The sequence below is a fragment of the Vidua chalybeata genome, chromosome 1 (genome assembly GCF_026979565.1).
Source record: "Vidua chalybeata isolate OUT-0048 chromosome 1, bVidCha1 merged haplotype, whole genome shotgun sequence".
In the NCBI taxonomy this organism is placed as follows: domain Eukaryota; kingdom Metazoa; phylum Chordata; class Aves; order Passeriformes; family Viduidae; genus Vidua; species Vidua chalybeata.
The window spans coordinates 47,579,923-47,604,127 of NC_071530.1; the positions used below are offsets into that span (position 1 = coordinate 47,579,923).

The following is a 24,205-nucleotide window of genomic DNA, read 5'->3' on the forward strand; positions in this document are numbered from 1 at the left end:
GGAGCCATATTTACATAAAGAAATATGGCAACTGACCTGATGGTCTGGCACTGCATATATGAGTAGCACAGCAAAACAAAATCTTTTCAGTCTTTTCTGGGTTTTTTCCACAGCAACAACTGATTTCACAAGTTTTGAAATAGTAGCTAGATAAATAGAGGGTTGTAGGAGTAGAAAGAGTGGAGGAGGATGGAAAACTACTAATAGCTTTCAGTAGTACAGACGATCTGTCATGTATGCTGTTCTACCATTAAGCCAGTGATTAAATCTTATCAATCTAAAATTTAAAAAGGATCAAGTCTAAATTTTAAAAGGATCAGATCTAGTTTGGCACATATGCAGCATTGTTCTAAAAATGTTCCTCTAGCACTGCCAAAGCCAACAAGAAAATCTAAATGTAAGGATTCATTGCTTTTATTATAGTTGAAAAGCTTTCCCAAATGATAAAAACCTATGATCACTGCAGAGTATCATCTACCAAAGGAAATAACTGCAGACAACAGCTCACAATCTTTGTGATGAGTTTTTCAGCATTTTAGACCAGTTCCAGATTTCAGTCTCAAATCACAAAATTTCAGTTTCCCGTTCAGGGCTTTCACAGTCCTACAACTCATAACATTGTAAGACTTCAAATATTCTGGCCTTCCTTTTTTTAGGAAGAAAAAGGATGACCATCCTCAGGTCTTCAACAAGAATAGCTAAGTAAATGCATCATATGGCGTTTGCTGCTGTCCATCTCCCTCTCACCCACTCTCCTAGGAAAGTTTTTCCTCCCTAGCCAGGCAAACTGGTACCATTGATCTAGATGACCAGCTGGAACAAGGGGGCATCAGAGATCCAGCTGACATTAGTAAGTCCATAGAATTTAAGGACTATTCATATTCCTGCACGGTTTGGCATCCCAACTCCATCCCAATCTTGCCCTGTGTTAACTTTTTAGAGCTCAACTCAATCTACTGTGTAATTGACTAACGTTCATTCACACCATGCAAATTCCCTAGAATTGTGCACTTTGACTCTTTACTTTTCGTCAGTCAATAATAAAGGGTGGATGTTCATCACACAACAACTTAATTCTTACTATCTACTCACTATCTATCACTATCTACTCACTTTCTGTCACTGCAAATCTGAACTTTTTTTGAATACGCACAGATCATCACCAGTAAATCTGTGACTCAAATCTTCACTCAAATAATTTATCATGAATAGTAGGCTGCAATATATCGACAGTTGAAGTTAAATTGTTCAAAACTAGGTTGCAACTACTTCACAGACTAGAAAAATAAGCAAAAGGTAGCAGCCTATCTTTAGAATAAAAGAATTGAACTGTAGTTGAACTATTCAAGTCAGAACCCCACACCTTATGGCAAAAAAAAAAAAAAAAGAAAAGAGCTTTGCCTATAGATCATAAGAGATGGGGCTCATCGTGCTATTATTATAATGCACAACACTTCCTATTTCTAGATGCTGTTCCCAGCTTTTAATGTCTTGGACAGCATTTATTAGGCAAGTGAAACTTTCACACTGAGACAAAGATTAATATTTGGTCCATGTGCCTAAACCTAGTCCATTCACTTCTGAAAATAAAATACAGAAGAAATGCAATTTGAGTCTGTCTTTAGAAAGTCCTGACAGCTTTCAGTGCAAAAGTAGGAAATCACTGAGCAGGCTTCATACTGATGGAGGAACAAACAGGGTTAGAGGAAGAGGTGGAGAGAGGGACACTAGGAAAATCCAGAGGAGAACCACCTCACAAGGAGGGAGTGAGGATATAAAAAAGGAAATTCAGGGAGAATGAATGAATGAATGAATGAATGAATGAATGAATGAATGAATGAATGAATGAATGAATGAATGAATGAATGAATGAATAAGAGTGATCAAACATGCTGGAAGGAGATAGATCCAGCTGGATATCAAAATGGAAGAAAGAGCCCAAGGGGAGTGGGAACACAAAACCAAAGACCAGGGTAAGTAACTGAGAGAGAAAGGCCAGAGAATCTAAGAAGTTGGAAAGCAAAGCATAATAGCACAGTACAGGGAGCCTCCAAACTATCAAAGCTCAGTGTATAAACCCAGAAACAGCCTAAAGACAGAGTTAGCAAAATACAGAAAGGAGGTGTGATGTGTCAGCCTTGGCCAGCAGCCATGCACCCACCCAACTGCTCACCTACTCTCCTCTTCAACAGAGCAAGGGCAGGAAAAGGATGGAAAAGCTCACTGGCCAAGATAAGGACAGGGAGACTGTTCCATCATGGGCAAAACCGACTTGACTTCTGTAAAGCCAATTCAATTCACTGCCAATTAAAACAGATTTGAAAAGTGAAAACAAACACTAAAACAACATTTTTCCCCCATGTTTTCCCAAAGCTTAAACTTAATCCTTCACTCTCAAATCCTGGGGCAGGGGTGGGACACAGAGAATGCCATGAAAATGAGAGAGGGGGAAAAGAAACTCCCAGGTGAGCACAAGGAAATTACACACACCAGAGGTCTACTAGGTAGGTTGAAGAGGTCAGCAATTAAAGGCTGGAATCATTTGAGTTTGTCCCTCTTGCAGGTAATGATTACAAGGTATTCATTACATTATTGCAAATTATTTTCCCGATAACATCCTTTCAGCAGAGTCAAGGGGCTCCATCTGGGGAATATATCAGGATGTCAAAGAGGTTACTGTGGACAGTCAGCTAATGAACTATTCTAGGAGACAATGAGAAGCACCACTGAAGAACCTATGAGAAAACTCTTAGTTCTTATCTTCAAAGTGCTGCTTGGATACTGTGCTGTACAACAAGGGATTTTTGAAAAAGTTAAAGATAAAAGACTTAAGATAAAGTAGATTAAAGATAAGCAACTTAAGATAAAACAAAGTAGCCACTCAGCTGGGACACGCAGAAGAGAAAAAACTACAAGTCTGAAAGAAATCTCAGAAGATCCTTAGGTCTATATTTTGCCTAAGGCACGCTTTAGCTAACTCTCAACTGTTTCTGAAGCTTCTTTCTAAGACTTTTTGGACAATTCCTCCATATTATCTGTGCCGCTGCTGCTTCTCCTCATGATAGAAAATTTTTGCAATGTCTAACAAATCAACTATGTGGCCATTTAAGTCATCCATCTAATTATTCATGTCTTACTTCAGACTGCTCTAAGCAACCTTGATTGTTGGTGGTTTTTTTCCTTTCACACAGTCCTCACATGCTTTGTTTCCTGGACCCACAATTGTGAAATATATAAAATGTCACATAATAATAATAATGAAATATATTCATTATTTCCATAATGAATTGACCTCCATTTTTAAACTTGTGGCAAATTTTGTCCCCATCATTCCAATTAAATATCTCTCCTATAAATGAAATGCCACCACTGCCTTTTACCTTACACACGGCCTCCTCCCTCTCAGCATTGCCACACACACACTTGAGATTTCCACAGCGTTCAAACTGGCTAAAAAGGCAATCTTTTTAAGTCAACTCTTGTAAGACATCTCCCTCCTCACTGCAGGAGTCTCACCCTCTGCACACAACCTGCATTCAGTCAGTCCACAAGCCACTGCAGAGTTTCCTGAAATAATATAGTGTTCTATATGATGTTTAAGAAATGCAAACATGGCCTCAACAGTTCATATGTTCTGAAGATATCTTTCCAGATAAATCCTAGCTTAACATTTAACTTTTTTAGTAGCTACCTCACATAATCTCTCTTATCTTTTCCCACAGACAAAATATTGAATGAAGATGAAATTTTTGCCAGGGGTCCTAAATTAACACCATTGCTCTTTGTATGACTGCATAAAATGACATTATTTCTGTTTGTGTAACCCAAAATGTCATTTAATTTGTGAATGACTGTCGCCCTTTTCTTTTAAAAGTTGTAAAGTTCTTCTAAAATTTTTCTATGCCTTCTGATGTTTACATATTTCTACTGGAGTTCTCACGCACTAATGATTGTTTTGCATTCTTCTTTGTGGGAGGAGAGAATTGATAGACTGTTGGTTTGACCAGTGTGGTTGGAGAGGCGGCAATTTCAGCCTCCAATCCACTGTCACTTTTAGAATTCTATATATTGTGAGGTCAGAAATAAAACTTCTTTTGCATCTTGAGTAAAATACGTGAGTTATTTCTTGTCGTAGTGTGACAAATGACATGGTGATTCTTCCATCACTGCTTCCCATATGCGTTTCATCAGAAGATTTCTTCAGCATATGTTAACTTTCTTATGCCACCACCAATATCCTGAAAGTCAAGCCCATGGCTGCCTTTTAGAGAACATCCCGCCGTTCTCAATTCCCCTTTAAATTGTCACTTTTTATCAGACAGTTCCTTACTTATTTCATATCTCCTTCATTAATCTACATTTTATTTTGCTACACTAGCAAATTCCAGTAAAATACAGCAAAATTATGAAATCATTCACTTCCCATGTTGGCTTTTTGCATTTATACAAACCATTTATATGTAATTTAATAAAATCAAAACAAAGCAAACAAAAATCCTCAGAAGCTCTACACATTGAAAACTTGAGAAAAACCATTCTAGAATACGATTATTGGAGTTGCTTTTTCCAATATGTTAAGTTTCTTATCATTTGTTCAGAGCTGCCTATAAACACATTCATTACAACATCTCAATGACAGTAGTGCCATTTAAGGAATTATGATGAAAATATACAGGATTATGAGTTTTTTTGTAATTATTTTCCACCTCAAATATAGGAATTAAGCTTACTCAAATACAAGGGGGAGTATTCAGGCTATTTAATTTGCAATTGACTCAAAAAATAATAAATAATTCAATAGGGTGGAGTGAATCCCAGATCTCCTAATTGGGTCATCATTTTTGTTGCATTCATCAGCATTTTAATAAATCTCAGAACTATCTCATCTAAAAATCTCTTTACTTGGTCATCACAATCATCTGGTGGGGTCCTGTGGTTGCTTTAGCTGAATGTAGGTTTCTAACTATGCAGTTTTACAAATTACATTACAAGCTTCTGAAACCACGTCTGGACTTTGTCTCTTTTTGACATTACATTTGTAGTGGCACAAGGTTTTTGATGAGGCTGAGAAAAATAAAGAGAATTCTTTCATTTCCCGTACAAAATGAGAACAAGCAGTCCAGGAACAACTTAATAGCCAGACATGGCTTTACTCTCTCCCTTGAAATGAATATTTAATCAGCTCAAGAAATTGGCTTCCTGACCATCAGCATCAGGGGAATGATGACAGCATTCCAAGTCAGACTCTTGTTTGGCAGGTTCCTTGTGCCACGCAGCTGAAGCAGACAGGAGACAAACCTCACACTGATCATGATCAGTTTGCTAATGTAACTCTTTTCCTGCAGCTGATGAAAGCACTGAAGACATTTTGTTGAAAAGAAGCCGATGGGGTGAAGGCAGCTGGGAGTCAGAACACTGCCCATGTATGAGGCTGGGGATGAGCAGCCAGGTTTCACAAGAGGTCCTGCTCCCTTTCCCAGCCCTGTGGGGAAGGTAGTACTTCTCTTCAGCTGTTAAAAAGAGTTGTACCTGCAGTGTCACCTGGACTCTTAGCTCAAAGTAAAGCTTCTGTACAAGAGTAGAATAACTCTCCTCACAATTCACTGTTGACATTTTTATTATTTGTACTTTGCCTCATCATACTGCTAATAGAATAGCCTGTCTCCCTTCAGGGCTCTTGCTATGATGCTTCTTTCACAGTTTACTTTCACATATTGCTTCTTATCTCCCACTATGCTTCCCTACATTTTCTTCACTGCTTTAATCCCAGTTCCCATTTCCTCCTAAACTTTGCTCCCAATCCCCTTTTGAAAGGCTATCATAATCAAACTGTAAACACTGCTGCAGTTACCCTTGACAACTGCCAGAGTGTTTTCAGTAGGCTTCCCAATGAACAGCTTAAATGGGAGTAATGAAGCTGAGGGATGAGTCAACAAGACAAAAAAAAACCAAAAAAACCCAAAAAAAAAAAAAAAAAAAAACCACAAAAAACAAAAAAAAAAAAAAAAGAAAACTCCCACTGAGCTTCAAAGGCTCCTTCAAAGCACTAGTTTTGCTATCATGCTTGCAACCCCAAAATTCTAGTTTCCTCCCTTGAGGAACTATTTACTTGATTACTCCTTACAGATACAACAGCACTGATCCAGTGTGTACTTACCACACCAGTGGTAATTTTTTCCTCATTCATCAGTAATGAAAACAGCTAGCAGAACACAGAAAAGCTCTACTCAGTTCCTTTGTGGTTTTGGGAGAATTGAGCCCTATGCCACAGAGCTGGGCAGAGCACTCAAACTGCACAGCAAGCGCTAGTTTGCACCAAGAGTGCTGAAAACCTCTCTGTCTGTAACTGTGGCTACTGTACAATATTCAGTGTATATCTGCTAGGCCAACAGGACAATGATCACAGGAGATATGAAGCATACCATTTTACCTAAGGAGAAAGAAAACTGCATACTAACCTAGAGTAAGCAATAAATCCAGATATTAATTCACAATATGTGTGTGCACGCTCTGTTTCCAGAGGGGAAAAAATGCACATTATTAGTTAATATAAATGTGCGCAACAGTTCAGCCAGATCGTGCTCTGCTCCCCAACAGAGTTTTAGGCAAGCCCAGAACTCCAATTCATCTGATTAAGTCAGGGTAGAAGAGATTCTTCATCCCCTACTCACAGACTGAAGGACTTTAAGCAAACAAAACACAAGGTCCTATAAGGGAGTCCATAGAGTCATACCTCAGATTTATTCTGTTCATAAGTCTATATTATTGCTAACAAACTACAGGGACTTTACAGGGCTGTCACAGATCCATTAGGCAATGCCTGTTCATCCAAGATATCATTAAAAGTTAGATTCTAATGGTGGCATGTCATGCAAAACTATGTGCTTAAACTTCAGGTAGTTATTTCTTCCAGCAAGAATCATGGAATTGTTTAGGTTGGAAAAGACCTCTGAGATAATTGATTCCAACTGTGCTATTATCACCACTAATCTATGTCCCTAAGAGCCACATCCACACATCTTTTAAAATCCTCCAGGGCCCATGACTCAACCACTTCCTTGGGCAGCCTGCTCCCATGTGTGACAATTCTTTCCATTAAGAAATTTTATTGAATACCCAATCTAAAACTATCTTGTCCTGTAACATGTTGCTTGGAAGAAGAGACTGACCCCCACAAGGCTACTGCACTCCTTCCATGGAGTTGTAGGGAGCAATGAGGTCTCCCTTGAGCTTGCTTTTCTCCAGGCAAAACACCCCCAGCTACCTCAGCTGCTCCTCATCAGCCTTGTGCTCCAGACCCTTCACCTGTTTTGTTACCCTTCTCTAGACAAATTCCAGCACCTTCCTATATCTTTCTTACTGAGAACAGTACTCGAGGTGTGGCCTCACCAGTGCTGAGTACAGGGGCACAATCACTGCCCTGGTCCTGCTGGCCACACTACTGCTGATCCAGGCCAGGATACCATTGGCCTTCTTGGCCATCTGGGCACACACTGGCTCATGTTCAGCTAGCTGCTGACCAAAAACCCCAGGATCTTTCCCTTTGAGCAGCTTTTCAGATACACTTCCCCAGGTATGGATCATTGCAAGGGGTTGCAGGACCCAGCACTTTGCCTTACTTAACTTCATACACTTGGCCTCAATTATCCTCCACACACTCCAAATATGTCCTAGAATGCTTCCTTTCTGCTGTATCATATTTCCAGCTGACATCTGGTAAGGTCAAAGTACCCTGTGAGAACAAGGATTAGAGATCTTGAGAATTCTCCCAGATACTTGTGGAATATTTTGCCTGCTTCTTTATCCTGGTTGGGTGGCCTATAACAGACTCCCACCATGAAATCTACCTCACTGACCTTCTTCCTGGTCCTTACCCATAAATACCCAATCCTATTGTCACCATTATCAAGCTCAGGGCAGTCAAAACACTACCTAACATACAGGTCTACACCACTACCTCTACTTGCTTGCCTATCCCATGTAAAGAATTTATAGCCTCCATTCCAGCACCCTGGCTTCTGCTAAAGCTGCCACTTGGAGTTAGTAGGGTTTCTGGGGAAGGGCAGGAAAGTTATTCCCTTTAAGGAAATAGACAGAAGACCAAGTAAGAGAAGAGACTAATGAAAAGATGTACTATAATGGATGCATGCATTCACTTTCAGTGGACTATCACACAAAAATACTCACAATAAATCCAAGTTTTTTATAGTCTCGAGTGTACATAGATTTCCGTTTCTCCATACTGCCACTGCTGTTGTTAGGTTCAGATTCGGCATCAAATGCAATTCTTCTGAGTTCAAATATGATATCCCGCTGAGCCTATGTTAAAACAAGGTTAACATAAGGTTAAAAAAAGGTTAAAAAATTGGTTAAAATAACTGATCTCTCACTTAATTAAACAATACCACAATAAGTGTTTCAAACCATGGTATTCCTGCCCACTGCCAAAAGTTTTTTTGTCTAAATTCCCTACTTCATACTTAGAGAGACAGTCAGCAAGAATGACCTCACGGTTCCCACTTTCGAAAGTCCTCACATTTATGAGATTCACACGTGGGTACTTAAGTGTTGACTTCCAGAAGTGGGACCTATGTTAGCAAGGCCTCTGACTGCACAATTTTAACCACAGAAGCCAAGAGATCACACACATTTAAAATTAAGCTGATGATTAAGCTGGTACTTAAGCACCTTGCTGGATGAACACAAAATGACTCAGCACTCTGCATTCATTTTGGTAACTATCCATTTTTGCTACTGCAGAAATCGGCAAGAGAGGAATTACTGCAGCTGGAAATGTCTCAAGACAGTGATAACCACCCTACCAGCAATATTAACAACACTGTGCTAGTCATTTTCTATGGAGATATGCACTAATTGACTGCATGTACATTCCCAAGAGTCAAACTCTTCCATCTCAAACTTAGGAAGCATAAAATCCTACAGCATGATGTTACTTATGTTTACAACTATCTCACTCTCCCACCTTCTCTTCTCCAAATTATTAGCAAGTCTTAAGATAACTTCAGCTTAAAATCAGGTTCTTCCTTGTACAGGGCCTAAATGGAAGCCACAAAAATTAAAGAAACAAAACACATTATCCCTATGACTCATCAACCCTATATTTAAATCTCTTGAATATCTTAGGGGAGTGTCACTTTTTGCACAATGAACAATATCAAAGTCAATGTCTGCACACAGTGAGCAATAAACAAATGAAGTATTTTATAGGTTCCCGGTAACAAAACCAGGGTTTATTGTTACACAATTTAACGTCAACTCTAGTTTGACAGATAATTTTAATGCAAACATTTAATTTAGCTCTACAGAAGTACTTTCAGGAAGGACCATACATCTCTAATGCTTCTGACAGGGGCACAAAGGAAACAAATGCTGGACAGCTGCTCAGAATTTCTGCTCAGGAAGACAGAAAATTCAGTTCATGGAACTACATGCTAAGGAGAGTTGCCTGGCCATTTTGTTATACTTTTGCACAAGGAATGAAATAGCCTGTGCATCTTCTTAGAACCAAAAAACATAACCCAACTTCACAGACAGAGAAAATGAGATGACTTAGGTAAAATGTTGCTAGCAAGTGGTTTTTCTCCTCCATGAAGAGTTTTAGGTACATCAGTGAGGAGTTGTTGTCTTCCTGCTAAGACCAGATCATGCCAGATGCTTACTTGATCTTGTGGATCCATTTTTGTCATCATTCTATCTTCCAGAAGATTAAACGTAAGTACTTGCAGAACATATAGCTGGTGTGCCATTTCATTATTGATGGCCCTCTGTGCCCTGATAACATGCTGCAAAGAAAAAGAGGCAGACTTTGGTGAATCAGAAAATTGCAGTGCATGCAGTCAGGTGTTTTCATTCCTATGTATGTGCTTGATATGCAGTAGTGTTTGCTGCTTACTTCAGAAATAAAAAAAAAAAAAAAACAAACCCAAACAGCCAAAAGAACCTCAAACACAAACCCACCCCCACCCCTGAAAATCAAACCAGGACTAGCACTACTGATTCAGATACTTTTTAAATAACTTAAGGAGACAGGACTTTACACTACATAGGGTCTGTGCCTATATTGAAAAGTAGCATAAAAAAAAAATGCTGAGAAATCACTTCAAAGAAAATTAATTCTACCCCAAGAGTTTTAGAGCTCTGTATTTTATTTTGTTTTTTCTAAGAGATAATATTAAGAAAATATTTAAGAGAGTAGCTGTCTGAGCAGAAACATATTCAGGCTGCAAACACAGCCAGAGAATACAGTGAATAGAATAGCAGGGCTCAACAGAGAGCCAGCATCACACCACACAATCCTGCCTCTACTAGACAACTCCAATCTGTATGAGGAAGACTGCCCAGAAATACGTTAGTATATGATGCCCTATATGTGCAGAACTATCCCATTCAGAAAGCAAACACAAAACTGATGGACAATTTAAAAATCCCTGGTGTGCCAAAAACACCAAGTAGTTTTATATGGAAACAGACTCAGGCCTCCAAACACAGCAAAGGACATAAGGAAAGAATCATCAAATGGGAGCTGGATATGTCAACAGATGTTGTACAGTTCCAGAGAATAAAAGAATCTGTCTGCCGAAAGGCACTGGAGAATTTTATGACAATAAATAAACACCTAAGAATATTATCCTTATGATTGTTCCAAACTTCTTTAGAACTCACCCAGTGTACAAACATGCCTTCTGAAATAAAAACTGGGGGTTTTATATGCATCAGTGAAAATCTGATAGCAAATGAGAAAGTATGAGGGCTGTTTGTTTGTTCGGTTAGTTTTACACTCACTAGGGAGAAAGATTTTCCCTCATTCCATTGGAGAAGTAATCTAGTCAAATATCAAAGGCAAAATCCCTGATTTTCCATGACAGCAGATTCAGGTGTTCAATATTATATTAATTATTTCATTAGCTTTAATTCATTCTTCTTGGGTGCAAGTCATGATGAATTGTGTCAATCAAGACAGAATAATCAAAATAACCAAAAAACACAGTGGTATTTAATACTCTGTTTTCATGAAGAAACCACAATTTCTGACTTGGAAAATAACCCTTCCAAAAAGCAGTTTTGAACCTATTCAAACCACCATTCCAATATTATCTTCTATATTATAAGGCTTCCAAACATATCAAAATACAAAGGCAATTAAAATATATTAAGATAAGACCTATGAAAACCAAAAATGGAGTCACCTTTCCTCTCTCCTACTTAACAGTAACTTTGACAACCATATACTTACAGTTAAGATGATGGAACGAAGCTGCTTTTGTGCCAAAATGTTTGCCATTTCCTGATTTAGTAAAAAAAAAAAAAAAAAAAAAATTAAAAAAAATAGCCAGAAGCAGATATTTTAATGTCATAGCTAGAAAAGCACACTGGCTTAAAAGGCTTACATTTCTGCACTGTTACTTATAAATGCAAGGAAGCAGCATATCAGCATTATGACTGTATGCATTATTTGGGGAATCACAAAGTCAGAATACCATGAGAAGAGAGACCAAGATAGTACATCACAAGCTGAGGGTTCCAGTGATCCATAACCCTCAGTGAAAGACTTCAGAAGAGACCTCTGTGGGTTCAAGACAGTATTTAAACACTTGTTCAAGCACAACCTTCCTCCATAAGCAATACAGAAGGAAGCACGGACTGGAAGCCAGCCAGGACTTTAAAACATGACAAATAAAATGCTTATTTACTTTGATATTTCAGCTATTTTAAAATCAAGTGTTCTAACTTCCATTCAATAAATCAGTCTACAATTCAGTACTGTTTCATTATAACAAATTATAATTCTCCCCTGTATTTTAGTAGCAATGTTGCCATTGATTTTGATTTAACTTAACTTGTCTTTCTAGACTGTCTGAAATCACTATCAAGGCAAATATGCTTTTCCTTTAATGCTCAAGCAGCTCATCCCAACTGTCCATGCTGCAAACTGCCCTACAGTGCATAGGAGGGCATATTTTATACTTACCAAGCATAAGAGTCTAATCTTAACCATACCTACAAGAGCATGCCCTATTTTTAAGTTCCATGAGCTTTTCCATCAGTATAGAAATGTGTGTATGTGTCTGTATGAGAGATATGCTTGCACATGCAGTGCGTTCCTGCTGAACTTTGTGAGAGCCGAAGACTAATGTAGAATAAATACTAGTAGCTTTTATATATAAAAAAAATCCCGTAGAAGACAGAAAAACTGAGACTATAACATTAAACATACAAAGGATGGATGACTAAAAAACATCTGCAGAAACAGTGTAAATAAACCAAGTGTTAGGTGAGAACTTGCTCAGAAAAAGAAAATAATTCTTTGTATATTTATTCTCAAATAGTTGTGAGATGGGAGGCATCAGAGATATTGAACTCTTCTTTGTACCAGGTAAAGGGTGCTGCAACAGAACATGGCAGCGATAAAGAATGAACAAGGGACCAACGACAAGAGCAACTCAGCTTCAGGTTTTAAGTCTTTTCTGGCTGTGCAGGTTTCAATTGCACATAACAGCAAAGGAATGGATGATATAGATGCTTCCATCTCTTCCAGAAATGCGCAACTCAGCTCTAGGGGGAGTGCCAGGCACATTATATACTTCGATGTTGCTTGGAACACACTGACTGGATTTTTGTCAAACTATGTATCCACTGCCAAAAGATTAGCAGGTACATAATATAAAATGTCATTTCTGCATTCAATGCAAAGAAAATGATAAAAAGGAAACTTTTCTAATTACATTTTAGAAGATTATCAAATTGTTACTTCTTTCTTATAGCTATCATTTAAAAAGCTGTTATCGAGATACTGGGTTTTTTGTCATTGGACTAAAATTGATTGAAGCAACAAGCATTCAAAAAACCAATTATTGCATCAAAATTAACTTTGTCTCCAAAAAGGCTATATTAGCAGCTAATAAGCTGCCTCTTCTAATATAAGCACTGTCCTAGCTGATGAGAACAAGAATTATCTGACCAAATTTGCCACCTCATTTCCCATAGCAATATTTCTGCAAAAAATGCAGAAAAATGAGAAAGAAGTGTTTCAAACATTCACAGTATCATTTCAATGCTCAAACTCTCAGCTCTTTCCCAAAAGACCTTTTTATTTTCTTCTTTTATTAATAACCTAAGTTTCTCTAGATGATTTGGTCCTTGACAGGGGTAGAAGAAGCAGAGCAAGCAAAGCAACCAGGGAGTCCTCATTAAAAAGAAAAGTCTTGGACTTTTTGGGTTTTGCATTGCAGAAACAGAGAGACAGGAAAAAAAAAAAGTGAGGGGAAAGAATTTAGACAGCAGTGCCAATTTAAATCCCTTCCTTAATTGCAGAGCAGCCATCCACATCATGCCTGTATGTCGGCAGCAGAGAGGGTGCCAAAGCTCCCAGAGTCATATGAGCTTTGGTGCAGCTTCTCACTTCTAACCATATTAAGTAGTGAGTGGAACATTAACTTTTGAGTGCCCATCACCAGATAATTGCATGAGACTATATCACCTCAGTTCATTGTCTTAGAAAGACAGAGTTCAGTAAGTGCCATCTGTTAATGCATTTGGAAGGCAATGGACACCTACCTTCTCTATTGTATGGTTTACTAATTAACCACAAGACAGACATAAAGAGAAACCTAACACATTCTGACTGCATGTTCTGGGTTATTAAAGGCTGAGGAAAAATTCCTGCAAGTGTCAGAGCTATTACTCTTCAAAGCCAAAGCAGATCATTATCTCCTGGTGATCATAAACACAGTGACTAACAGTTTTATGTCACAGCACCAGGTACTACAGGTGAAGTCTGTCTGGCTCACTGCCAGCCTCACTTGGTGGTTACACTGTTGGCAAGATGCAGTTTTGCTTGCTGGCAATACACTGTGTTACTGTCTGTCATTCAAGAACACAAGCCCACTGATTAATACTAAAGTCTTATCTACATGTGACACTGTTCCTCCACTTCAAATATGACAAGGCATATTTTTCACAGAAACACAGCAGCAACTATTCACAAATGCAAAAACCAAAATATTTGGGTTTCTTACAAGAATATATTATAAATTTATGCCAAAATTGAAAGAAAATATTTTATTCTAATTTTTGGTTATTACGTGCCTTCTTGCCTTAGTTATAGAAGACTGTATTGGAGGAAGAAGTAAAAAAAGAGAGGGTAAGGGGTGGAAGAGCCTTTTTTTCCTAATTAAACCATGGTTACGCTTTTCCCTGTTTACAATGTTAAAAATATTTTTAAGAACAAAAAACAAAGCCCAATACCAATCAAACCCCCCTGAAAAACCCTCATTAGGGCTTTGATGCTTGTTTAAACAGTCACCAGCATTTAAAAATGTAAATAAATCTAAGGAAAGTCCATGTCAGAACTGATCAGCAAATATCAGTGAACTTGTTCTGGACAGTAACAGTATGTCACTACAAGAATTATCATCACTGTTCCTGGTGGCAGAAATGTTAAATACATAAATGCATAAATCTGTTTTGACACAGGCTAGTAACTTCATAAACATGGATAAAACTTCACTATTTCATAGCACTTCACATTCCATGCCCACTTAACATCAAGTAGCAATCTTGAAATATTTCCTGATATCTGGCACAAAAATAGCAGACTGTAAAAGTCATTAAATGCTTACACAGCAAGATATTTTTGTTTTCAAAAGAAACAAACTTTTTAATAAAAAATCTGGGGGAAAAACATGGTACCAAAAAATAGCCTGAGTTTACAAGCTGTGCTGGCAAAGAGTTCAGTACAAGAAATACTACAGTCAGCCACAGTCAATATGGTTCATATGAGGTCAAAGGGAACTACAAAAGCATGGAAGAATGCTTAATCCCTCCTAATACTGGTACAAGATGGAGGTAGTTCCATGAAAATGAATTATATCCCATCATGAAAAAACAGAACTAGTTTCAGTTTGAATTAACTGCAGGAAAAGTGTGATGGGACAACTGCAGGTATGAATATGAAACACTTTTTCTCCTACAGATGCACAGGTATACAGGCCCCCTCAACTTACCTGCCTCTTGTCATCCGGTGCTTTAAGGAAGAGTGCATTTATCACCGCAATGGTGTACGTCTGGATTTCTTGGTCTGTCCTGTTTGGAACAATGTTGTTAACGTGAGAGAAGAACACAAATGCCCATGAGCTGTAGAAAATTATCTTCCAGCTGCATTTCTGCAGGTAGAAGTGGAGGAGCTGCTTGTGCTTCATGTTAACCATGTACATTAGGTAACCAAGGTTGGTCGTGACCAGGCTTTCTTCATTATTGAGAGAGAGATGATGTCTTGAAGGGAGACTCAGAATTCTTAAAAAGTGGAATGAACTACTCCTTGAACTGCCATTGACCCTCCACTGATCATAGTAAGAGTCTGATAACCAGTTTCTGTCAGGTGCACAACAGCTGGAGATAGGAAGAGGAATCTTCCCTAAAGGCTTCTGGAAATGAACCTGCTGGTATTAAAGTTTTCAGGTACATTGAAAATGTCACAGGTGGGAGACAAGCGTAACTATGCACAGTACATTACTCTATGCTACACGAGGCAGCTTCCATCCATTTAAGCACTTCACATTACTATTTAAGAAAAGCCCTTCCTTTTTCAAATATACATTCAGCAAAAGTTGAGCAGCTTTTGTCTTCCACACTTCCCAGAGTCTGGCAAGCAAAACAACCCCATCTGTATGCTAATTAAGCATTTCATTACCACAGGGTGCTTTTCTCTTCATTCCCCACTTCCAACTACATAGATATCTTATAGAAAAACAAACAAAACAAAATTAAAAAAAGAAACTAAAACCTAACAACCAGGCAACTCCAGAAAGATTGCTACCTGTTATGCAGTCACTTGTAGTGGAGGCAGGAATCATAAAGGAGATCCATCGCTGGTCTTTATGCTACTGGCTTTTCTCCAGATTTTTTGGGGAAAAAATATGCACCATATCAAGTGGTAGTCAAAGACACTCACCCTTGCAGATGTGGGATTAGCTGCCCAATTGTAATCTCCTGCGCTACCTTCTGGTACAAGTCATGGCTATTGAGCACCATCGATTCCAAGATTGCCAGCGACCGTTGCAAGATAGAGATGTCTGAGGCAAATTTGTTCACATAGCTTGCTATCTACAAATACAATCATTCAGAGAATTTGCACCTTGTCATGAAAACAGGGAAAGGTAAGAAAGAAAACTGTCAGTGTGATTCAGAAAGGCATTAGGACAAAAGGTAGTCTTGTCCACATTCCAGTTATAAGTGAATACCTGAAAATTATCAACTGGGCACAGTATATACCATCAAAGAACACAGTGGCATAGGTTCTACAGCTGGCTCAAGTCACCAAAGGTTATGATCAATATTCACATGACTGAAATGTATGATAGATTAACGTTAAAAAATTAAACAATTCTAATTTTTGTGTAGAAATCTTTGGAAAAAACAAGGAAACTAGTTCTCATTTTCTCCAGAAGAAAACTGGTACTGGCTAAAAATATCTAGGCTTAAGGCAAATGTTTCAAAAGAGAAATTTATAACCTAGCTTTCTGCAAAACACAGTCTAGAAAAACATGCCTTTTTCTTCTGCTTGTTGTTACCAATAATGCTGAAAGCTCTTTCCAGGTTACCAATTAAAACTCTGTTGATGATCAGGACAAGTGGTTCCATAACTCTGTCTAGAGTCGAGCTTTTCATTAATAACCTTCCCTTTTACTGCAAGCTGCCACAAGCAAATGGCACATTAATTAAAACCAAGTTTGACCTCTGCTATTTTGCAGTGTGGCAATGACAAGCTGCACGCTCATCTGCAGAGTCAACACAGCTGTGCAGTAAGATGTGGCAACACATGCTCTCCAGCATGCTGCCCAGCCCATGTACCCAGCTTCCCGGGAAGAAACCTGCCTTCTGCTGATGCAGAGAGCAAGAATTGCAGGGGTTTTCTTCAAATACACCAACACCAGCACAGACAAAATGAAAGGCGCCAAGAAAGCACAGACAGAAATGTAGTGTGATCACAGTTACGTGCACTCTACAGCCAAGTAACAGACTACAGTGGCCCTGTCTCAAGTCTGATATGTTCCTTCCAGAAAACTTCACGCATCTCTTCAGGATTCCTGCTACAAGCCACTACTGTAGTCATAACTACTGTTTCCAGTTCTGGATGCTTGCTGAGACCTAAGAATTGTTTCCCTTTAGGAGGAAGGAAGGCCCGTTCTATGCTTGAAAAAGCTGTCCAGCTGCCTGTAAAAGTCACATTAAATATGTGACAACAGCATTGTTTTGCACTTGTGACATCATAAATAGTACTGAAGGAGCAAAACACCCAGCTTTGGCTGGAGACAAGAAAGAAAGGGGGATTTTTCTTTTTCTAATCTATTACAGCACTTTTCTTTTTGCTGTTTGCTGTGCTACTTGGTTTGCATTACCACAGCAGGAACATCCTACACCAAACGAAATTCAATTCACAGAATATACATTTACTTTACTTTCTGTAAATAACCAAGCCATGAATGCATAGAAAACAGGAGGAGAGAGCCAACTCAATTAGCCTTTTTCTGTTTTGGACTCTCAGTATCTTCTCACAGCAAGTCCTGAGCCAAATAATATTTACAGTAGTATACAAAGCACAACATGCTTTTTAGAGCAACAATCTGCATGTCAGAAGCACTGTGCTACCCCACCTCTGTTAATGGTAATCCAGATGTGTTTTGATGCACTGCAGCCAGAGCTGCCAGATCTCCACAGGGCCCACAACAGGGGCAGTGTATGCACACAGCAACTCTGCACTGCTCACAGTGCAGAGTTATTATTACACTCATTAAACCGAGTGTCCCCCTGGATGCTTCAGTTTTCAGGCATCCATGGATTGCTTGTGTAGCAGGAAAACCATGTGTCCAGACTGTGTCCCAGATTGCCAGATTTCTGTCATGTCTTTAGGAGCCCTGACATTTATGAATTATTCTTGGTGCAGCAGCTCCTTCAGGTGGCAGTTAATGCTTCACTGGGATATACTATCTTCATATCAGGAACCTGCAGAAATGTACCATTATAGATAACTGGAACCTCCGCTAAGAAAGGCTGCCTCAGCCTCATTTATTCTCCTGACCTTGGACCATAGCATCTTTTAATCATAAACACAAACACAAGGTATAAAGCTGTCTTGTGTGTTTAAAAAGACATATCACACTGAACATAGATGCAAAACATATGCTGGGTAACTTGCATGTCAAGCTGTGTGTATTCATAAACACCTTGCTGAAGCATGAAGTCTGGCCATAAATAATAGGCTTGTCTACCTTGAAAAATAAGTCATGCAAGTTCCAGGGAGAATAAAACTGCATTAAAAAAAATTCTATTCCCACACATGAAGTTCTGGTGGGGAAAAAAAAAAAAAGAGGTCCTTCTTTAGAAGAGACAGGAATCAACAGGAGTTCAAATTTGTGTTATTTGCTGTTTTCTGTTTATTAAGCACCATACACAGAGAGGGCTTTTAACATCAAAAAATAAACCTGCATTCATTTATCAAAATTTCTGATGATTAAAATAACGCAAGCTCAGCAAAATACTACATATTTTCCAGAAAGAAGCAACTTGATCACTTTGCATTTCCACATGAAGACCTATCACATGGGTGTTTCTCATTAAGAATAAAAATATATCTTCCGTAAAATACCTGTAACCTTAAAATCTGCATAATCCTCTTGAGACATACATAAGAAGAGTCTGGGTGCTTAACTTCCTATCAGTTTCAAGGGAAATTAGGAATCGGACCACGAATTTACGTATTCATGCTCTTTTGAAATAGGAGCTAAATGTGTAAACTGAGAGTAGAAGAAAAACCTATAGCAAACTAAACTACATCATCTGAGTTCTCCTCCTGGTTCAGCATCACTTAAGGCACAAGAGAAAATTCAAAAGTTAAATAAAAAGTTGTTATATACTATTACTATTTATTACTATTACTACTTAAAAGCTGCACCAGCAAAAGAACACATAGGGAAAAAACAGTGAAAGAAACAGACCTGATTTTCATTATGCATGTTCATTAGTTATTTGCCTGCAGTATCCTGTTGTCAGAAATGTACAGAAAAATCTGTCCAAGTTGCGGTCTCTGTTAACATTTAATGCATAGTAAAATTTTAAAGGGTACATATAATTTTAAACTAAGGAACTAGAGCTGCACTTGACTACAGAAAAACAACTGACAGTTGTGGCACACAGAAAATACTTCTCTGGCTGCCACCCTGTTTTCTGCACAATATATTTTAGAAGGTAGAGTAAACAATTTGTCAACATTAAGTCTCTGCATCATACACTTATGAAACAGCAATTATGTAAGTAATTTTTAAGGATTTTGTAAAAATATCTCAAACAATACTACAAACTTTATTGATCCTCTTGTAGGAACTAAAGATGGAAGTACCAAATTTGTGTAGTGCATTTTTGTCATGGTTTAGGAATGGTATTTCCCAGTTTAGTGCTCCCATTGAACACCCCAAACAATGCGTCACTCACTCACTCCCCTGTACTTCCTGTGGCAGGCCTGAGGAGAATTGGAGGCACTAAAGGTAAACATCATGGGTTGAGATAAGAGCAATTTACTGGAAACAGCAATGAAGCAAGAAAAAGAACAATAATAGCAAAGCTATCAAAAACAGAGGGCACAAAAGAGATAAACAATTCACATGCGAATGCTTACAACGTGGGAACCGGGAATATCTGAACCATTGCCACGCTACCCCTACCCAGAAGGAACCCCTTCCCCTGTCCCCAGAAAATGATGTGAGGTGGTATAGAACAACCTCTGAGTCCTAGCTGCGCCCACTCCTTTATACTGCAAAAATTAACTCTGTCCTGGCCAGACCAGGACAATTTTGATAACCAGTCATCGCAACTTTTTCTAAGAACTTGGAATCCAAATCCTTTAGGCAACTGTGAAATCTGGAAATGAACTATATATCATCATAAGCAAGAAAAAGGTCTAGAGAGAATTTTGCATATTATAAGGAAGTTTTTCCAATGATGCTATTTTCCCTTAAAATAATGAACAAAGTTCTCCTTGAAAGCATCAGTCTTACTTGCTGCAGTTAGAATAGAAGTCTTTAGGTACCCAAAGGATGAGAGAGCACCTGCATCCAACACCAAGCACTTATTCATTAGAAGGAGTCAGGGGCTCCCCTTGAGGTTTCCTTCAGCTTTTACATTTTTAAGTTAAAAAACTACTCCAGAAAAAATTTGTACTAATTCAACCCCACTCAAGTTTAGCTTTCATTTAACATGAAAGACAGCTTTAAAAGGCAGAAGCACTTGATTGCAAGATTCCCCTCAGCAGAAACTTATCAGCTCCCTTATCCATCCTGTCAGTCACTTGAGCAGGCCAATCAAGGACCTCAAGTGGCTTGTCAAAAGCCAACATCAGAGAAGCAAGTGAGGATGAAGTTGTAGATTGCTGCCACAGAGATGAGACCTGGTCCAAAGGTGCTCTGCTAGGTTTGTCCCATGCCCACACTGCACCACTGAGGGATCTGCCTTTCTGGCTTCCAACCACATCTAGGTCAGAACACTCCTAAGCCTCTTTCCCCATCCTCTGTCATTCTCTGTCCTCTGTTTCTCTTCTAACTCTCGGTGATCTAATGAGAAGTTTGAACAGAGAGAAATTAGAAAGATGAGAAACCTCACCCCAGGAAGAGAAGAAGAAAACCTCTGTTCCCAGAGATGGATGAAGAGAACTTTTGCTTTCATGCTAGAACAGCTCATCCTTAAAATAGCACCCCATAAGTTGACATGGCCCATGAAAGCAGCTATGGTAAAGCTGTAAAGCATGGGAGGGACTTTCACACTGTGAACAGATTTCCCTTTCCCAGGTGGCTGATTCGCTGTGACATTGAAGCCACAAGAGAACTGTTTCTTGTGGAGAAGTCTCCATAGCATAGCAAGAGAGACTCCTCTCCCTAAGAGAACTGAAGAAAGACTATTCTAGAGGTGGTAAACTGACTGAAAGTGCCAGATTTTGTCTCTTTACGTTGTCAGTGGGAAAGAAAAGAGGGTGTGATGGGAGAAGTATTCTGAAGGTTTTATTCTGATTCTTATTATTCTTTCTTTTAGTTATGTTAATAAAGTTTTCTTTATACTCTTTAAAGTTTTGATCCTGCTTTACTCTTCTCCTAATTCTTATCTCACAGCAGAAAATGAGTAAATAATTCTAATAGGTGCACTGGCATTTGGCCAGCATTAGACCCACCACACTCTCCTATCATTCTCCTTGGTCCCTTTCTTGTTCAACAGTTTCACTTCCAGTTTTACCTGCCAGATTTGGTTTATATAGGTACTTTGTGAAAATGCTTTTGTTTTTGTCTTTTGGTTGTTCTGTTTTTGGTTTTGCTTTTGTTTTTTTTTTTAATTGAGTCATTATCAAGGGAAGCCTATAGAAGGGCCTGACAGAAGAGATGAGCCGTTAACAAGGGGACCACAACAATTTCTTCTATTGTTACAATAAAATTCACAGGGCAAAAGTTGGAAAAAGATATTTGTTTTGAGCCAATAACAAAGTAAATGCTCTAAACTAACTTTAGCAAGTTTCTTCACATGCTCCACAGTAGGTTCCCCTAGAAAGTAAGGCATTCTGGATTTTGTGTTTCCTGCAGTCAGTTAAAATCAGTTGTAGAATTTTCTTTGTCATTAAAAGGTAACAACAATTGTCATCACAACCTACCTGGACTGCTGTGAGATTGGAAAAAAATTTAAAAACCAGACCAAAACTCAGATCAGCTACACTTTTTTTTTTTAATTATGTCCAAAACTGAGGTTTAATATCTAAAGTATCTAATGCTTTTTTCAGAGTTGATCTTTCATTCACTTTTGGCAACAAAAATAAATTTCTGCTTTACTTTAATGGTAGCAATTTTCTAATGAAATTTGAAGTCCTTGCTCTGACACACTTTGCTAAAATGAAGGTTTCTCTGCCACAGATTTCTGTTTCTGATATTATTTTACTGAAGTAACTGATATCTTTTGAACCTGTACAAATATACTTTAAATTATGATAAATTCAATTAGGTTTGAACAATCTTTGTAAAGAAGAATTATGTGGTTTTGGGGGTTTTCTTCTCCAGTAAATGAAAAATGTTGAATCAGTAACAAAATTTTTTTGCTGAAGTCTTGTAAATCTCTGTACCTAAAGAGTACTACCATGTTTCTGCTGCTTTTGTGCATATCTGACATGTAAGTAAAGAAGGATATGTTGCAAATTGTGAACAGATCTGTTTCAAAACCACATACCTCAACTGCAAGATTCAAAAGGGCAAAGTTCAGCTTGATTAACTCGAATATCATCCTCATTTCAAATTGTAAACTAACTAATTTCTCTTATTTAAATATCCCAGAGGAAACATTTCAGTGCTGGGTTTTTTTCCTAGAAACATGGCATTACTCATTTTAGTTTACATTACATCAAAATATTAATTTTTTGCTTTAAATATATTTTATCTGCACAGGGAGGTCACAATGTAATTGAATAAGCAATTTCTCATGTAACAAGCCTAATACTGTGTTGATCCCAATTCACTCCAACTGATTTCCACAGAAGTTGAACCAGATCCTGCAGTACAAACATTTATAGTTTGAGACAGTACTTTAATCCCATTTTCATGTATCTTTTTTGAGAAGTAATGTACTAAATAATGTACCTGGGAAAAAAAACAAAGGAGGGAAAAAAGAAAGAAACCCAAATTACAACTCACCTCAAATATTTAAACTGGTATAGAACAGATAGCATTGATTACAAATTTACCTTTTTAATGAATGCCACAGAGAATGTATCCCACGATACAATCCCATGATCCATCAGCTCAACAAATGCAGTCAGTGTAAAGGACAACATATCTCCAAAGCTGCAAGAGACAGGAGTCATGACAACATTTACCAGTAATGCAGCAGGGCAACGACCAAGGGAATAAAACAGCAGGAAGCTTTCAGAAAGGCAGGAAAATGAAGCCAATTATGGACTAAGAGGTAGCAGAAGAGCAAGAGAGGCTGTGCTATAGGAAGTCTCCAAAACAATTTAGCATGGATAACAAGGATAGTCTACTGGAGGAAAGCAGTTGCAAGAGAAGTAATCCCCAGGAGAACATTGCATGCAATGCTCAAAAAAAAAAAAAAAAAAAAAAAAAAGCAGTCAGTCCAAATTAAACCTCTCTCATAAATTTAGAGATTAGGTCTATCAGGAAAGAAGTGAACTTTTTCCTTAGCACTTATGAAATTCTCCTAATTGAAGGCCATGTAGAGGTGTCATGTTTAGGTACCTCTGCATCAAGCAAATTGGTGCGAAGTTAAAGCATTGTTTATTCCTTCTCTTACAATGAAGTAAATATATTTTTAAAATGCACCAGAAGAGACTATATATATTAAGCAGCAATGTTCTAACAGTTAATGCTTTGATTTCTTTCTTTAAACCTGGAGATGCATCTCTTTTACTTTATCTATGAGTAACCAAATTGCAAAGCGTGCAGTTCAAATTATTTAGGTTTTGCAGGCCACTACCCTGCATTTTACACCTGTAAATTTGAAATTCAACACATCTTTGTATGAACTCAAGTAAATTCAAAACGAGTTTAAACTCAACAGGGATAATATGACTAGATGGACAGGAATTCTTCATGTTAAATCACAACTTTTAAAGATTAGCTTAATTTCTATACATAGGGCACCAAACAGTCAGCAGCCACAAGAATTTCAGTGAAGCCCTTCCATGAAGTAACTACTCAGTACAAACAGCAGTGCAGAGATCCTGAAAGGGTATTACCTTTCAGGGCATGTCAGACTGCCTGAAAGGTACTCTGCCAGTAAGCCATTAAAAAGCAAAATTATACAATCAAACAGCATGAATAGTCCCAGTGATTTAAATACAGCAGCTTACACCTAATAAAAAGATAGAATTAAAAAAAAATCCTCTGTCAGATTGGAACTGCAAAACTTAGGATGTTGAAAACCTGAATCAAATAATACAGCTGTAGTTAATCAATGTGATTAATTGGTGTTCCTTGATCTGTGGTTTATCCTACTGTCCTGCATGAACCCAACACAAAAAAGTGAACATCCACTCAATGGAAGACATTTACAGCAGTACAGAGGAATAAGGCAGACAAATCAGCTTCAATATAGCAACTCCACTAGCTGGATTTAGTTTAATCTGTCATTTAGGGATATCTGATGGCAA

General features: G+C 38.1%; 1 protein-coding gene across 3 annotated transcripts in view; it reads right to left on the minus strand.

Annotated features, from left to right (window-relative positions):
• Positions 1-24,205, minus strand: part of ELMO1 (engulfment and cell motility 1) — a 302,773-nt gene that overhangs the window by 174,944 nt on the left and 103,624 nt on the right. For all 3 annotated transcript variants that reach the window (XM_053942149.1, XM_053942139.1, XM_053942157.1), the window contains exons 9-14: positions 22,781-22,880; positions 15,971-16,122; positions 15,024-15,102; positions 11,255-11,305; positions 9,681-9,803; positions 8,188-8,319 (exon numbers count right to left, since the gene is read on the minus strand). In XM_053942149.1, the coding sequence (XP_053798124.1) occupies positions 8,188-8,319; positions 9,681-9,803; positions 11,255-11,305; positions 15,024-15,102; positions 15,971-16,122; positions 22,781-22,880 (637 nt within the window). The remainder of the gene's footprint in view (positions 1-8,187; positions 8,320-9,680; positions 9,804-11,254; positions 11,306-15,023; positions 15,103-15,970; positions 16,123-22,780; positions 22,881-24,205) is intronic.